Source organism: Lutjanus erythropterus, chromosome 22, assembly GCF_056507025.1.
Source record: "Lutjanus erythropterus isolate fLutEry1 chromosome 22, fLutEry1.hap2, whole genome shotgun sequence".
Taxonomy (NCBI): domain Eukaryota; kingdom Metazoa; phylum Chordata; class Actinopteri; order Lutjaniformes; family Lutjanidae; genus Lutjanus; species Lutjanus erythropterus.
In genome coordinates, this window is record NC_139338.1 from 25,393,791 (window position 1) to 25,411,322 (window position 17,532).

At 42.0% G+C, this 17,532-nt stretch overlaps 1 protein-coding gene across 12 annotated transcripts in view; it reads right to left on the minus strand.

Moving 5' to 3' along the window:
* Positions 1 to 17,532, minus strand: part of celf2 (cugbp, Elav-like family member 2) — a 281,076-nt gene that overhangs the window by 36,939 nt on the left and 226,605 nt on the right. For all 12 annotated transcript variants that reach the window (XM_084710971.1, XM_084710980.1, XM_084710983.1 and 9 more), the window contains one exon: positions 9,324 to 9,403. In XM_084710971.1, coding sequence (XP_084567097.1) covers positions 9,324 to 9,403 — 80 coding nt within the window. The remainder of the gene's footprint in view (positions 1 to 9,323; positions 9,404 to 17,532) is intronic.

A 17,532-nucleotide genomic window follows, 5' to 3' on the forward strand; every position in this document is an offset into this window, starting at 1 on the left:
TAGTTGGTGCAACATAATTCAAAATTAAACTATGATTTAATCTGGTTTGAACCCAGCCTTCAAGGTTAAGTTTCCTTATTCAGCAAATGGCTTCATGAGACAAAACAATGTCAAATGAGATGCAATTACTGCCATTTCTAGACTATCGATAAAACAGGCTATTGATTAGTAAATTTTTAAACAGTTAAATTCGTAACAGCGAATAGTCATCAATATCTATTTTGGTGATGGTGGTATTTTTTTTTCTTTTACAGTGTACCTGTATGCCTCTATGTGTGTGTTTCTGTGTGTGTGTGCGACCAGACAACCCCTCCTCTGTGGGCCGGGGCTCGACTTTATCAGCTGAATGAGCATGTCTCCTGTCTGACGGCGGCTCGGCCATATTTACTCCGTCTCTCCAGCAGTCATTTTCCCTCTTTATTCTGACCGCCGACAGATAAAGGAGAGGAGACGATGGGAGAATTGCATTCGGAGGGAGAGTGTCAGTCTGAGGCCGCGCCGCTGCAGTCGATTCCCCTTGAGACAGGAGCTCCCTATCCTTCTCTGCTAAATATCTCATTACTCCAGCTGACACCCAGTGAGCGCAGGGAAATGCAGCCCAGAATGAGAGTCCTGCCCTGGGAGAAGGGCCGAGGGCGAGGGGGCCTCTACGCTCGCCGCTGCTGCCGCTGCTGGTTCGCCCTGAAAACTGGGCTGCACTTTAAAGTTTCTGAGGCGATTGGCTGGTTGGTCAACTTTGCCCTTAAATGATGAGAACACACGGAGGGAAAGTAGCACAGCCAGCAGCTTGTGCCATCTGTTGGTTTCACTCAAAGAAACAAATCATCATTGATTTTACCGTAGGGGGATTTTTAATAATTCATCATAGATTAGCAACAGCTTGAACTTTCATATATCAAACAATGTGTGACTATTGTGCTAATCAGCCATGAGCGAGATGAAACAACATCACTGTCCAGGGAAAACCATTTGTTTCAAAATTGGGGGATTTTTTTTTAGTTTTCACAAAACCAAAAGGATTAAATGCTTCTTAATGTTATAAAGCTTCAGATTGTCATGAAATCAAACAGAATTTTTGAGACTATTTTTGGTGGACGTTATTTCTGCAATAGCCATTCAACTTATTTACATTCTGTAATGACATCTCTAATGGTAGATTTCATTGTCAGTGGTGGGGTCCGCCACTAATAAATACAGTGCTGCAGGAATGAGTGATAGAACCTGGAAATGCATTAGCATTTTTGCACCTCCAGTTCCCTTTTCTTAAAGTCAGTGTGTTTTTGAATGGGTTTTTGGTTAGATTTTCCTCTAGCCTGTAGTGCTTTTTATCAATCTAGATTGTTTTTGAGCTTTTTAATTTTTTAAATGTATTTTTGCTGATTTGAGCACCACGAGCCGGGTACCATTTAATCCCATTGTATTGGAGAGAAGGCAGACATCTCTAGGGTTGATATCACCAAAATTCACAGCAAAACAGTCTGAATGGATAAATAGCACTACAGGCCAGTAGAAAAATATGTATTTCTGATTTGCATGCTTTGTTTTACAACATGAAATATGTTGGTAAATACCTCACTTTTAATTTTTGACATGTTTACGTCTTAAAAAAGGTGGTTGCTAAGAATCGTCATCATCACGCCCAACACTAGTCACGTGACTGTTTTTTGTTTTTGTTTTTTTTTGTTTATAGTAAAACATTAGCCTTTGACTTCTGCAGATAGCATTTTTGGCCTACAAAAATACATCACCTCTGCAGCGCGCTATTGCTATTATCCCCACTGTTTACTGTTAACTCTCCTGGAGCTGTGGCAGAGCTAGTTACTGCTAATGGTAACTACGTGGAATATTTGGTGACAATAGAGGAACTTTTTGTGGACATGGTTAATGTCAAACCCTGCTTGGTACTCATACTCTGATGGAAAAAGGCTTTTTGTTTGTTTGGCTGCACTGTAAACAGGTAAACCAGCTACTATTCTGTTGTATTCCTGACAAACAACTGTTAAAAGAGTATTGTATGTAGTGTTAAACTGAATTTGCTTTTAAAACCAGGATCTACAGGTGTTGCCAAATGAACCAGGAATGAAATAAGAAGTATTATAACTTTAATAAGCAAGCGAGAAAGATTTTGAGAAAAATCCTCCAAAACCAATGCAATTAGCTTAGCGTGGAACTGCTTTCTGAGTTTCTGAAAAGCTCATTTTAGATAATTCTTTTTGCAAAAACTCAACAGTATAAGACTTTCTAAAATTAACTACAGCAACACATTTAGCATCCCGACTGTCATGTGTTCGCACCGCCCAAGAAGCTTTTTTTTTTGGTCCGTTTCAATATTTGACAAGCTAATGGTTATAGGTATTTGTTGCTGATAGCGTCTGTGAAAACCCTGCCGCTGGGTGCAATTAGACCACATGTTGTGTTAAACTAAATCTGCAAACCATCTGATTTGTTTTGAATTGGCCACTTTTGAGCACAAACAGCAGGGGGCAACATGATGACTTTACCTCTCTATGGGCACCGAAATAATTCATGACACCCTTGTAGATTGTTAACACATGAGAATAAGCTGAATTTATTTATAACAGACAGCTAATGTTATCCATTCATAAGAATACTAATTTGGAGTCATAAAAAAGTTGTTACTGTTTTGTCTTAAATGGTCCCTGATTTCCTATATTTTGAAAATATCATGTCATTAACTCGATGCTGGTGCCGTAGCATCGATTTATTTTTTTTATACTATTTCAGGAGAGTGTTTTTTAGCTGCAGGCAGTCTCCCATGTTGCACAACTTTCACATCTAAAGAAAATAAAGTGCTCTGAGTCTCACAGGAACCGTTCTCACAGGAGACGTTTCTGCAGGGAAAACACTCCCTTCTGTTATTTTTGTCTGTTTCTTAAAATGTTTGACAAATCTTCTACACAAAAAAATGCCATAACTTCATACATATCTTTACAGCATCTATCGGACACGCTTAGAAAGAATAAGCGGTCCCAAAAGGGTTCTTCCTGAAGGGCTGAGGTTCTACCCAGAACAATTTTCTTCTGAGGAAAGGGTTCTTCAAGGGTTCTTTCTAAGACTATTTAGGACTCTTTTCATCCAAAGAACACTATTTGGAATTCAAGAGTTCAAAGAACCCCCTTGATAGATCCTAGATAAAAATACTAAGAACATAAAAGGGTTGTCTGTAATACATTGATGTGGGTTCTAGATAAAACCCTTGGAATATAAAAGGGCTCTCTGTATTACCCCCTGGATGGGTTCTATATAAAAGGTTCTATCAAGAACCCCTGGGTGGGCTCTAGATAAAACCCTTGAAACACAAAAGAGTTCTCAGTAGAACCCTTCAGGGGGCATTCTAGACAAAACCTTAGGAATATAAAAGGGTCCCCGGTAGAACCTCCTGAGTTGGTCCTTTTTAGCACCCTTAAAAGATGAAACGGTTCTAAACAGAAACCCCAGATTCACTGTGGAATCACTGTACCATAAAAGGGTTCTTGTTGGAATCTCTCATAGGAACGTCACAGATGGTCATGTATAACTCTTTATGTTGTATTCTGGGTAGAACTCTGAAAGGGTTCCAAGTGGACCCTTTATAACAGGTTCTACCAGGAACCAAAAAGGGTTATCATGTGGGGACAAGCTTAAGAACCCTTTACGGTTCTACTTTATTTCTCAGAATGTAAAGTTTTCATCACTTTCCAAGCTGACTGTTCTTTAAAACTGTCCAACCACAGAAGTGTCACCTGTGATTGACAGGTTGGTCCGTGTCGTCTGATGTCATGACAACCTGTGGTCTCAAAATGATCCTGCAGACACGGCAATAAGCACCTGCCATAATTATGGCATCCAAATGAATAATTATGTAATTACAGCCTATAGAAAAACACACCTCAGCACCTTCTCCAGGCTGTGATTTGTCCTTGTCTCGCCGTCCACACACAGAAAAAGTCCAACTTTTGTCTGTGACAGAAGTTAGAGACTTGTGATCGACTTAACCACGAGTTCACTCAGCTAATAAACCCGCCTACACTCCCTGAAGCGAACGCTCCGAGACAAGCGTGAAGAGAGCTTTACACATCACTTCCCATCTTTCCCAAAATGCTCAAACGCACGCACGCAAACTGAACTTATAAGCTGCGGTCCGTTTACCTTAAAAATCAATCTCTCATAGCTTTCAAGAGAGTTTAAGCACTCTGAGTCTTCTCCATCTCATTTATTTACCACTCACACATAGCATTTAAATGTCACACCATGTGATCCTCAGCTGCTAATAGGAAAGCAGGGGGCTCTGTTAGGTACAGGAGTTTGCACGCTCAGGCTGAGGTCTTTCTACACTTTGTCTTAGCCTAAAGTCCCCAGAAACACTTTCATTATGAAAACCTCACACACAGAGTCAAAGGCATAAAAAAATTTACATACTTGGAACAACAACTACGTGATCTAAGGCACCCAAGGGTGGATATTTCATGTCACAGTTGGTAGGGAGTCGGTTCACTAATGGGGAATGTCTCCATTAGCATAGTAAAAGTCTCCTGCCTGTGGAGCACAGCGCGAGGGGACACGGAGCGATGCAGTGCTGCTGCCAGAGGAGGGCTGACTAAGATTACATCATACATGGGAACAAATTACGTTAAAACATTGACAAGACACTGAAGGACAACAGCCGTTAGATTTTAATTCTTTTTTTTTTTTTTGCTTGGGGCAATTAAGCAGAATCTAGATGTTGATGGGGACATGTCCCTACCCAGTTCTTGGTCCTTGAAGGCACCGTCTAACCTTCTTGTTCGCTGTTGCCTGTTATTTGCCATCACTTGAGTTTCACAATTTACTATTTAGCCTTTCTCACCAACATGGAACCAGCTCTGTTCTGGTTCAAGCACATTGTTCCAGAAATAAAATGGTCTATAATTCGAAATGTTCCAAGGTTCCAAGCTGAAACCAAAAAATATTAGATTTTCCTCGGGAACCCCAGTGGGTGTGTTACAATGGTTCTGCTCAAAACCGGTTGACACACGCTGGTTCATTAGATAGCACCAAGGCTCCAAGTATCTGGAATGGAACCGGTTCAAGGACTACAGCTAATTTGCTGAAAAGGGGTCTTGAGAGTTTCTACAGAGAACCTTATGTTTGCATAAAGGTTCCCCCAAGAGCTCTCTCTCTCTCTCAACACCTCTTTAAAACAAAAACTGAACATTACCACGTTAATAAAAGACTGAGTACAGCTGAATGTTATCTGGAAATCTGGAAACCGAGGTTACATACCAGTATATATCTAATAGAAAGTTGTATTCAGACATTTTTAGAGAAATAAAAATAAAAGTGGTATAAAATCAAAATGACCTCTGGGATCATCCATCCTTACGTGGCGTCTCGTGCAGCATCAGCCCCTGATTAATCTAATCTAATATTTTCTTTCCACTGTCGTCCTCTCTGTATCTGCCTCCTCTCTTCACTACAGTTGACAGATGTGTTTGTTCACTATTTAAACAGACACTGCTCTTGTTTTCTCTCATGCTCTACTTAAGCTCTCGTCGTCAACACGCGCTTGAATGCTTGTGCAGCCGTGGTGGGGGTGAGCGTGCAGCGAGGGCAGGATAATGTGCGAGCGGGGCCTGTGGTGTCACATGGAGAGGGGGGTAAAAAAAAAAAAGAAAAAAAGAAAGGTGGAAACAGAAATCAGTGTTGATGGGAACGCTGCACGAGGGGGAGCTGAGCGCTAAATGAGTGTTTATAAAGGGAGTGAATAACGTAAAGCACAAATCAACACAAATGCAACACAATGAAACCAGCCCGCTGCTCTCCTCGCGCGTCTTTAGAGGTTCGACAGTGAATTACCTGTCTCGCTCATATCCACTTTCATTACGGCCTGACATTCAGCGAGCGTGTGTGTTTGTGTGTGTGTGAGTGTGTGTGAGTGTGTACCTGAATGTCACAGCGTAATGAGAATGGATATGACAGTGACAGGGCCATCAGCGCACGGACAGACCGGCCTGCCTCCCTTTTTCCTCCTGACATGTGGGTACGTGCGGCGAGAACACACACACACACAGTCATGCTCTACGCTCTTAAAAATACGGGTTCTACTAGGGTTCTTCCTGGTGAGGCTGAGGTTCTAACCAGAACCAGCTGCTTCTGAAGAACGATCTTTGGAAGAAAGGGTTTGTTAAGGGATTCTTTGTCAGACTAAGGGTTCCATTAAGAACACTTTTCATCTAAAGAACCCTTTTTAGAAGAAGGAGGTTATCCGAGACCATTGAAATCCTTTCATCAGGGGTTCTTTGTACCACAAAGGGTTCTTGGTAGAAGCCCCCGGGTGTGTTCTTGATAAAATCTTAGAATATAAAAAGGTTTTCAATAGATCCTCTGGTTGTGTTCTCGATAAAACCCTTGGAATCTAAAAAGGTTCTTGATAGAACCTCAGTATGTGTTCTAGATAAATCCCCTTGGAATATAACAGTGTTCCCAGTGGAGCCCCCCTCAGTGTTTTCTAAATAAAATCCTTGGGATATGAAAGGTTCTCTGTAGAACCCCTTGGGTGGGCACTAGATAAAAGCTTTGAAACATTAAACCTGGTAGAACCCCCGAGTGTGTTCTAGATAAAACCCTTGGGATATAAAAACATTCCCTGAGTGGGTTCTTGATAAAACCCTTGTAAAATAAAAAGGTTCCCTGTAGAACCCACTGAGCGTTTTCTAGATAAATCCTTTGGAATATAAAAATGTTCCCACCAGAACCCACTAAGCGTGTTCTAGATAAAACCTTTGGAATTAAACCACTTGGAATAAAATAAGATTCTCAATAGAACCCCCTAGATGAGTTCTAGATAAAACCCTTGGAATATGACAAGGATTTCTGTAGAACCCCACAAGTGTATTCTTGGTAAAACCCCTTGAATGTAAAAGTTTCCCAGAAGAACCCCCTGTGTGGGTTCTTGTTACCACCTTTAGTGGGCGGAACAGTTCTGGTTAGAATCCCCAGAGATGGTTCAGAGTGGAGCAATTACACCATTGAAAGGTTCTCTGTAGAACCTCTCACTCTGGGTGAAACCTTTCAGATGATTCTCGATGTAACCTTCTATGCTGGGTTGTAGGTAGAACTCTCTAAAAGGGTTCCAAGTGGGATATTTACAAAAAGGCTCAACCAGGAACCAAAAAAAGAGTTCTCCTATGGGGACAAGCTGAAGAACCCTTTATGGTTCTAGTTGGAACCTTTATTTCTCAGCGTGTATCTAAGACAGTGGGGTGCAATAGAGCCAAGACAATAACCAAACTCTATTTACCAGACCTCATTCCCTCATACGGACCCGAAGTAATTACTTTTAAATTGCAAAACTGAGGAACATTAACAAACGGTTGCGGCAATTTAGGTCCGCCTGGGGCCAGACAGCTTGTTTTCAAATGGAAATGAAGGTATTTTGCCATTGTCCACTGCAATATCGTTGTGTTATGGTTTAAGGCTTTTTTCCGTGCGCCTGATAAAAGCAAGGGACACTGGCAGTGTTTACCCGGCCCATTGTGGCAGACGACTGCTCAGAGCGAGGATAATTCTAGCTTAATACCAACGCTGTCGGAGGAGAGTGTCACTCCTTCTACTCAGAAAGACAGACACGCTGCTGCCGCTGCCGCTCGGCCACATAAATCAGCACAGACACTTCACTGATATTCGCAGTGGGACAACATAAACAGAAAATCCCCGCTCGCGCACACACATGCACACACAGACGGAGGGAGGAGCACGCGTTTTCCTGATGTCAGGGTCACGGCGCATCAATAGCAGCCATGATTATCATGATCAGCTCTAATGAGGGGGCTACGGGGGTGAACGCCACTCGTCTTTTTTCCTTTAACACAGCCTGTTATTACCACTTTTTTGTCTCTTTCTCTCTGACTCGCGCACACTCGCGCTCGTCTTACACCATGTAATTCTCTCCCAATCACAGCCCTGTCATCCCGCCCTGTCACCGGGCCTGACAATGTTGACAAGGGCGCCCCAAAACCGGGGGAACACAAAGGAGACGGACCCATTACGCCGCCGCCGGGGTCGCCGTGCGGCTGATGAGGTCTGCAACACCACCTACCCATTGTGGCGTTTGAGTCAAAGGTGCTCTTTTTTTTGTCGCAGGTTTTGAGACTTTGCCAAAGTTTGTCGTAGTTGGAAAATTCATAACCAAAAAAAATCTTTAATTCATCATCGCTGCCGTCTGTTTAAAGTTGATATAAAATAAAAAGACGGCACGCTATGGAAGCTAGAAACCCTCGAACTGTGGCTTTGTCTGGACCCGACAACATGACATTTAACATCTGAAGAGATCTTCACAGAGAAACATAAAGGAATTAAAATATTAAACCATGCTACTACATTTTTTTTCTCTTTTTCTTCTTCTTTAAGAGTCTAAAGGATGCACCAGACAGTCTGAAATTTAGACCGTCTAGTGCCAAGATCTGTTTTGTTTTGTTCTGTTTGCTTTGTCAATTACTCTTCATTGACTTTCTGTAATTTGTTATATTATGCTGCATTACGCTCTTTGTAACATGAAAAACTTAATGAAACATTTAAATTACAAAAAAGAGGACTGCACAGGTCTCTTCATTTATTTCTAGTGTTTTATTTCTTCTTCTTTCATTTTGTTTTTACATGATCTAAATTCAGTCATTCATTCAACTGAAGAATCAACCCAAATAGCGACACAGTAACAGCAGGAAGTTTGTGTAATTCAAGTGATTTGGATGAATTTTGAGCAGATTATTTCATGTGAATGTTGCATCAAAGCTGTTGTCATGTCTCTGCCTGTATTATTATTTTGTTTTATTTTTTAACAATCATACATGCTTAATTGGCATTTTAAAGGGTTAGTTCAGATTCACCAAAGTCACATAATAACACAGACTAACTGCTTTTGCCAATGGAGTCTGGTGGTTTTGGAGAAACCGACTTTAGTTAAATCCCTCACTTCAAAAAAATCCTTACTATCCATTTGAGATTCATCCATTTAGAGTATTTTATGAATTGAAAGTGATTTTGTCATCTTTGTGCAGAGAAAAAAGTTGTGTTATGTTGAAAAAGTGCTCTTAATGGAAAGTAAAAAGACTTATTATTAACATGACAGCATTCAATTCAACTCAAATCATGCTGAGAGTGTGAGAAAAATTATACTAGGCTCGACCTAGAAAGCAGTAAGTCGTGACTTTTGCAGAGAGGTGACTAAGTTACTCAGACATATTAAATTGCCGGCACATTAACAGAGTGAAGTGCATGTTTGAAAAGGGCTGAAGAGACAGAAAGAGGAAGAGGAAGAGTTGAAGAAAGGGCGAAGAGTACAGTACCTCCATAGTCTGAGACTGGTGCATGGCTTTGATTGCATTCTGTGCCATAGCTCTGGTGGAAAACGTGACAAACGCACATCCTGTAGGGAGGGGAGAGGAAGAGGAGGAGGAGGAGGAGGAGAGGAGGGAGAGGGAGGGATGGTGGGACAGTGGAAGGGAGGAGGGGGGGGGGGGGAGGGCAGGAGGAGGAGGAGGAGGAGGAGGGGGAAGACAAGAAAGAACAAAAACAAGACAAAAGGGTTGGACACGTCGTTGTTATAAAAGAACCCAAACAGAGATTGATACAGAGAACAGCTCACAGGCAGGACAACAGTGTTCTCAGTCAGTCGCTGTGGAAACAACAGCCGAAAAACGAGCACAGTGTCATGACAACCACAACCACCCCATCCCCAAGACCACCCCCCACCCCGTCCCACCACCACCACCACCACCTGAGAGTCACCATCGGGGCTTTCTCTTCCTCCTCCTCTTCATCCTCTCTTTCTGTCACTCCTACGCGCTGACCGAATTAGTCATACCTGAATTCTTCTCTCAAACAATTCAACAATGTAAATCAGCCTAAATTTGCATGAAAGCGATTTGAATGCATTTGTGCCCGTATTGTGCGTCTGATTGGCTCTTTTCTCTCTTTGTCAAACAGGAAAGAGACGTGGCGGTGGCGGCGGTGGCACAAAATATCCGCAGGGGGGCTCGAGAAAGACATGAATCAGATAGAAAATCATATTAATTCAATCTACGGAGGGCCGAGAGGAGGTGTGGTCGGCCTCCTCCGTGACCGACGCTGATTCTGGCCAATCAAGACCGCACGCAGCCGAGGGGAGTTTGTTATTGGCTGTTTGGGTGATGCGAGGTTGTGTTTGTCTGGCTGGTTAGGGAGTGATTAGAGGAGATAATGTGAGAAGTGCTTCAACAACCCCCCGGACTAATAATATGCTAACAAACTCACCAAGCCATGTTAGCGCAGCCAGGCCTGAACTGATTACACACATGCTCACACACACACACACACACACACACACAGACGCACACACACATAAATGTTCAGGTTCGGCTGGCTGACTTGGCAATAGAGGGAAAAAACTAATAGCCTGGGTCATCAGATAGACTCTCCCTGGCTGTGTGGATGGGATGAAGGGGGCAGAGAGGGGTGGCTGGATGTGGAGGGAGCGGAAGTACAGATGTGTTGAGGAATAGATGTGATCATTGTCCTCTTCCACCTCTATCAAAAGCCTGCTGTTGCCGTGATAGAACGGGGCTGAGAGTGACGGATGGTCAGTTTTTCTCTCCTGCTTTCATCCACTACACACATTTCAGATGGAGGCTTTTCGCTGACAACAAAGAGCGCGTCCTTGTAGAGGCCGTGCATCTCTGTGGTAATAGTCTAATCATGTCTTTTGAGTACTTCTGTGGCAGAAAATCTTTCTACCTCACTGTATATATGAAACTAAGATTAATGTGCCAGATTCAAGACAGGTGTGCTACTTTGGAGTGAACTGGGCTGCAGCATCGGCAGCACTGGTAATTTATTAAAAAACACTCAGAACAACTTCTTCTAATCCTACAAATAAGAGCGAAGTGGACAACACCTAAATGACAGAGTAGATTGATTGGCAATGACTCCCAAAAGGACATGACCAGTGACAGACAGTAGTTAATTTTGTGAAATAGCAGCTGTTTAGGTTAGGTTTAGGCACAAAACTACTTTGTTAGATTTAGTAAACAATTATGGTTTGGGTTAAATTATGTATGTTATGCAACGCAACACAACACAGCGCCAAGGCTAAGTCAAGCTGCATGTCATTTTACATTGACCTTGTTCAGAACCCACAGAAGTACAAGTACAACAAGTAGAAGAGAAGTAAAGCCGGTTCTGCCAGACAGATCATTTAAAATAAAAATCAGATATTGTGTAGGACGTTATTTTAAAGCAATTTTATGTGTTTAAATACTACTTTAAACATGGTTGCAGCACACACAAAAATAGAACTCTATTGTATGTTTGTTTGCATGCAGCAAAAGTTCTGCAGCCGGGACGTGCTGCATTTGTATCTGGTGTGACTACAACCAGTCTGCTACCATTTTAATCAATGCATTTTGGCTGCCATGGATGATACACAGCAGATGTACAGCAAAAAAGTAAACTACAGTAAAAAACTGCATCTGATGGTTTGACTCACCTTTAAACAGGTTTTTAACAACCAGTATCTACAGTATTCAGTCTTAAATGATTGTGACTTTAACAGTATGGACCTGCTTTTCATCTTGTATGAAACATATTTGGCTTCTCTATACATCCTTGCCGACTGGAAGTTAAAGTTTCCTCACCTTTCATATAAACCTGCCTTGCTGACTTAACATTAGGACAGTAAGAATGTAATAAAAAGCGACTCAAGGTTATCAGATTCTGCAGCACTGACCTAGTAAACATTCAGATCTGTCCTTTACAGTGCCGGGCTGCTGCGCTAGCTGGTGTTACTGTAGATAGGACATTTGAAAAGGGGTCATTTTTTCAACTGATTCAGGGGACTGTCTATTTTAGACGGCCACAATCTGTCATTTAACTTCTTAGTTTCCGGGAGGTTGCCCCCGTCCTCTGCAGAGCAGTGCTGCCCCAGAACTGGATCAGTTCTGGAGGGGGCATCCATTTGGGTTAGCCCACCAGATCGGTCCTGATAGGTCCTGGTGCTATTTATGAAACCGGTCAGCTTCAACGTCATTGGCTGTCATCTAATGGAAACTCCTGGGTTCGTCTCCAGTTGGCAGACTTTCCCTCACGAAACATTTCTATCTTTAGCCGCTTTCTGCAGCTTGAAGCTTCTAAATAAAGAATTCCTCACACTGATTCATTAATGTCGAAGCTGCTAATGAAAAAAAAAAAAAAACTTAAGCTATTCTTCCTGGCTGGTTGGTGCATGTCTTATTTTTCACGGCGGAGAGATGGGACGTGGCTTGAGCGCTAAAAATACCTCACGGGCCGCATTCTGTCGTCAGCGGAGAACCAAACAGTCCTTTAATGAAAGTAGGGTAGCTCCCAAGGCCCAGCCATCCACTGGTGGTGTGATCCATATTTTATTAATAGCGGGATGGCGAAGCGCTCTTCTGATTGATACCGTGGTTTAATAGGAGCTCAGCAGCGCAGCTAGGTGGGACTGAGGCCCTGTGGGACCAGCAGGCAACACAGAAATCCTTAAAGACCTATTTATTTCCAACCTGGTTAGGGTTGTTTGTTTACTCGCCAGACCAAAACTGGACTAGAATTTCCTCTTTGACTCGCCGCTAAGTGGTTTATATCAGCTCTACAGAAATGAGGATTTGGCCATCACATCTGAAATATTCATGAGGACAAAAGAGAAGCAGAAAAGGGATGGAAGAAGGAATTGGGGAAGGGAGGGAATGTGGGATGTCTGGGAAAAAAAAGAGGACAAATTGATGCAAGAGAGGATTCTAGGACAGCGCAGGGTGGATAGATAGAGACAGGGAGAGAGGGCGGTGCTGTTTGAAGAAGCAGAGGAACATGGGAGTTTGAGTAGTTTAGTTCGAGGCAAAGATTGGTTCTAGATAGAGACAACCTTGAGGAGAAAGAGAGAGAAAGACACATTGAGAAAATAAGACTCGAGTCAACGATTAAACATCCATAAACGTCCGACAAGCACAGAAAAAAATATATATACGTGACCAACAGATCCACACTGAACCCTGCGCGACGATGACAATGACAGCTCGTGTGACAGGAGGAGGAGGAGGAGGAGGAGGAGGAATAGGAGGACAGAGAGTTTCAAAAGCCCCTCCATCTCCTCAGCACACAGAAACCACAAAGGGGAGAGGGGAGGGGGAGGTAAGGAGCATCGGGAAGATAGTAGAAATGAATAGGCAGGGGGAGGCGGGTGGTTTTGTCTGAGGGGAGGAATGGTTGATGGAAGAAGGGATCCTTGTGTTTCTGTGTTACAAGAGCTATTTATAAAGGTACAACAGCTAAGATTGGACTGATAGATGGGAGAACCCGCCAAATCCGGTCATATTTCAGCCTGATGGTCCACTTAAATGTTGACTTTGGGCAGTTTTAGAGTGTTTATTTTTCAAGTTTGTTGGAGGACACATTAGACAAACTCATCTAATAGGTTTGACTGCTTGTTAAAAGGCCTGTTTATAGTTTTAAAACCAGCCCTGGAGCACTTTGGTCAGAGAGCATTATGAAGCCATGAATTCAAGTTGACTGTTTGCCTTTTTGTAGCCTTGTGATACCAGACGGTTGGACATCCCGCTGGCTATCAGCTGTGAAGAGATTTCTAAATATTGTACAACCCCAATTCCAAAAAAGTTGTGTAAAATGTAAATAAAAACAGAATGCAACGATTAGCAATTGAATACAGTACAAAGACAAGATATTTAATGTTCAAACTGATTAACTTTACTTTAATCTGAATTAGTGTCCTCAGTTCCCAAACACTTACTGAGTGTTGTTAAAAGAAAAGCTGATGTATCACAGAGGTAAAAATGCTCCTGTCCCAACTTTCTCCTCCCAAAAACTCTCAAACTGTTACTTCTTAGTTTTAACAACAAAAACTCGGCGATTGTCCTCAGTTTCTATTGAGCAAACTGTTCAGAGCCCGACTCGTGAGCCTTGGGCCTTTTCGTGGCGTGAAGGCAGCACAAACCCTTCTCCAAATCAAGTGCAAGCAATTTGCAGTTTTTGAGATTTTGCCACATTTGGAGTCATGATTAAATGTGCTCTTGTGGTGATAGATTATTCGCCATTGGAGCTGCATGACTTAGGAGCAGCCTCCTGCCAAGTCTCAGAGTGGCCAAATCAGTGCTTACTTCTTTGAGAAATTGAGAAAAGGAAAAGGTCGCTATTAGGAGAGAACGGGGTAAGCCGAGCCAGTGTGCAAAATGAGCCACCCTCTGTATCTACTTATTAACTTGTTGCCTACTAAATTAATTAGATAAGTTTCCAACATTATTACATGTTAATTTAAATCAGTGTGAGCTACAAAACAAGGTCATAAACTCTGCATAATTGTGGATGTGAGCCACTGTTAGGAACAATTTTGTCAAAACAGAGATGGTTGGGTAAAACATGCCAGTGAGGTTGGGGCAAGATGGCTCAGTTACCCCCAAAAGTTTGTGCTGTATAAAAGAAAGACAAATGGAGAAACAGACAAATAAAAGCTCATCTGGTTTTTAAAGACAGCACAGAGTTTGAACTTGCCAGCCTCATTGAGAAACTTGCTAAAACCTTAAAAATTAGATAAACAACAATCTGACGTATATGAAACAAATGCACCTTTATTTTGTGGTGAAATCACCAAATATAAGAAATGGCTCATGTTACCCCACTCTCCCCTACATGGCTTTCCTTTGTTGTTTTGCCATTTTGAAATCTGCTTTCTAGCGCAGGAATTCAAACCACAATAATACTTTAGTACTGACTGATGTGTGTCTGAATGTGTCAAGACTTTGAAAACCTTTTTTTAGTGTCTGCATCTAAAGAAATGTTTTAATTTTAAACAAAGATTTTGCCGCTGCTCACATTCTTATATTGGCTGCATTCAACATTTGTAAATATGCCGTCTTTTGTTAAATGAAAAAAAGGATTTTCTCAAAGTAATGCGTCGAAAAAAGTATTGTTATTCGTTATGTCTAGAATTAGTGCATATTCATATATTCTGCCCACTTTTCAAGCCCTTGGATATTTTTATTTTATAAGGAATTTCTCTTTAACATTCCCCTGCATACTTTGGAGCCACAGATGTATGGTTGAAGTGAGTTTCTTCCTCCCATCCCTTCCTACCCAGACATGGCAGGGACAGGCAGGCTGCAGGAGCTCTGCAGAGCACAGGATGCGTGCAACCTTATAAACCGACGATAACAAGCTGTGACGAGTCCTCCACTGTAAGTTGATCAGCTGTTTATAGCTGTCAGCTGTCTGTCAATGTAAAGTTAAGCCTGTTATCCTGAAAATAAAAGCCCACTGCTCTGAAATAACACGCTCTGGATGATGAAGCTCAGTGGCTGCCTGTCTCACTGCCCGCCAAACTCCATTAACATTTTGCTCAATTTAACGTTACAAACATATACTCCTTCTACATGACTATTAATGATTTCTTACTACTAATAAACCAACACTTACTCAGTCATTGAAAAATTCAGCATTAATTTGAACTCTAATTAATGTGAACTAGGCGAGTTTTGGAACCGTTTCCACAGAATAGAAGATCTCCTTCTGCTTTCTTTGGCATTTTCTGATGTAATAACTTTATATTTTGTGGTTTTTGTTCATGTTTTCATACATCAGCATGTCTGCGTCCTTGTTTTTAAAAAGTTTCACTCAAGTGTGTTGAATTGCTTACTTAACTGACTTTCCACACAACCAAAGAATGACGGGAAAAACATGAATCGAACAGTAAATCATTCTCATTTGTTTCTTTTCCTGGCCAGCTAAAGACAGAAGTGGAAAATGCTGCTATAACATGGCTCTGGCATTGATATTCTGCTAAAGTTACAACCAGTCTGATGCATTCTGTAAATGCAACAAGCGGCAACACGTCTCTGTCTCCTGATTTGTACTGCTGGTTTGAAAATGCCCTCGGCCTCACTATGGAAGTATCAAAGAGCTTAGGACTGGCTTACGGTGAGGCTAAACTGGAACGGCGGGGAAGGTGAAGGATATGAATGGAGGTCAGGAGGTCAAAGGAGGAGGCGGGGGGGAGGTGGGTGAGGGGGTGGTGGTTGTGATCGGGGGGCCGAGGCTGAGAGAGCAAGAGGGGGGGAAGAAAAAAAAGAGAGAGAGAGGCAAAAGAGATATATAGAGCGAAAAAGGAGAAGCATGTATTCACAGCGGCCACGGCAGCCTCAAGATGTCGCTCCAGTTCATTTGTATTCACTTCTTAGCATGACCGTCTCAAAACCTTGAAGGAAATCTGAACCATTCTCGAGAAGCAGCTGGTTGAAAACAGGATCTGATACAATGCTTCCAGTAGACAGAAAAAAACTATTCAGGTCGACTCACAACTTCTGATTCACAGAGGAAACATGCAAAGGCAGCACAAGGTTTATTGAGTTTCTACGTTAGCCTCACTTTAAGCTACAGTACAGGCAACATAGACTTATTTCACAGGTCAAGGTGTCAAATTACAATGTTTTGGGCAAAATGTCCTGAACAATTAAAAAAAACAAACAGTAATTATAGGCAAAGAGCAGTGTCTCTGCAGGTTCAGACATCACCACACACTATACATTGCTTTTTTGGCAAAGATCATATCTTTAAAATGTGGAAATATGTTATTTTTATGGCAAAGGAGAAAGTTGACAGAGGTACCAAGCATCAGGGACTGAGTACACTTGCGTCCAGTTTGTCCACTTGAAAAGACTTGTATTGTTGTTGTTTGTTGTACGGTGCAAAGCAAAGCAGGCAGTCCTGAGTCAAGTCCCAAGTCCTGAACTTTGAGTTTCGAGTCCTAAACAAGTCAGAATGTGCTTTTCCCCAAATGTAAAGCAATTTTAACGAAAGAGCCTCGACTTATGGTTCTTTGTGCAACTTCAAATGTCGAACAGAGCTGGAAGTCTCAGTTTTTAGACCTGTGCATTTTGCATACCGCGCTTTCCTTTTTGTTGACGACTGCATGGTTTTTATACGTGAATGAAATTATGTTTGGTATCAGTTTTTCCAACTGGAGCTCAGTGACAGAATATTAGTTTTGTTTTTTATAATTCTCTTCTGCAACTTGTCTGAAAACTCTCAGATTGGTTCTAACAAAAGGAATCTGAGGGATTAAGTGCCAACTTGCTTAGAGTGAACTGTGTTGATGTTAGTTGATTCAGGCAGCGAGGAGAAATGAACTGATTCATGGATTCATGTTTGGGGGAAGGTCAAAAGGCTCAAGTCAAAATAAAATTACAAGTCATTGGTGTTAAAGTCCAACTGGAGTTGCGTGTCCTCTTTGATTTTGTCGAGTCGTGTCTGACTCTAAATGTCCAGTCTTGCAGGATTTGGGAACTTCGACATGTACAGAGAACTCTTCTTCACACAGACGTGGACGCAGTGAAGCAACAGAGGACTGATGTTGGATTTAATTTCAGTGACTATCATCCTTAATTCAGGAGCATTAAATTACTCACTCTCTGCACACACACATATTACATCCTGCTCGCTGACTCACTCTTACTCTTACTACTGACTGCAAAGGACAAAGACAGACTCACTGTCCAG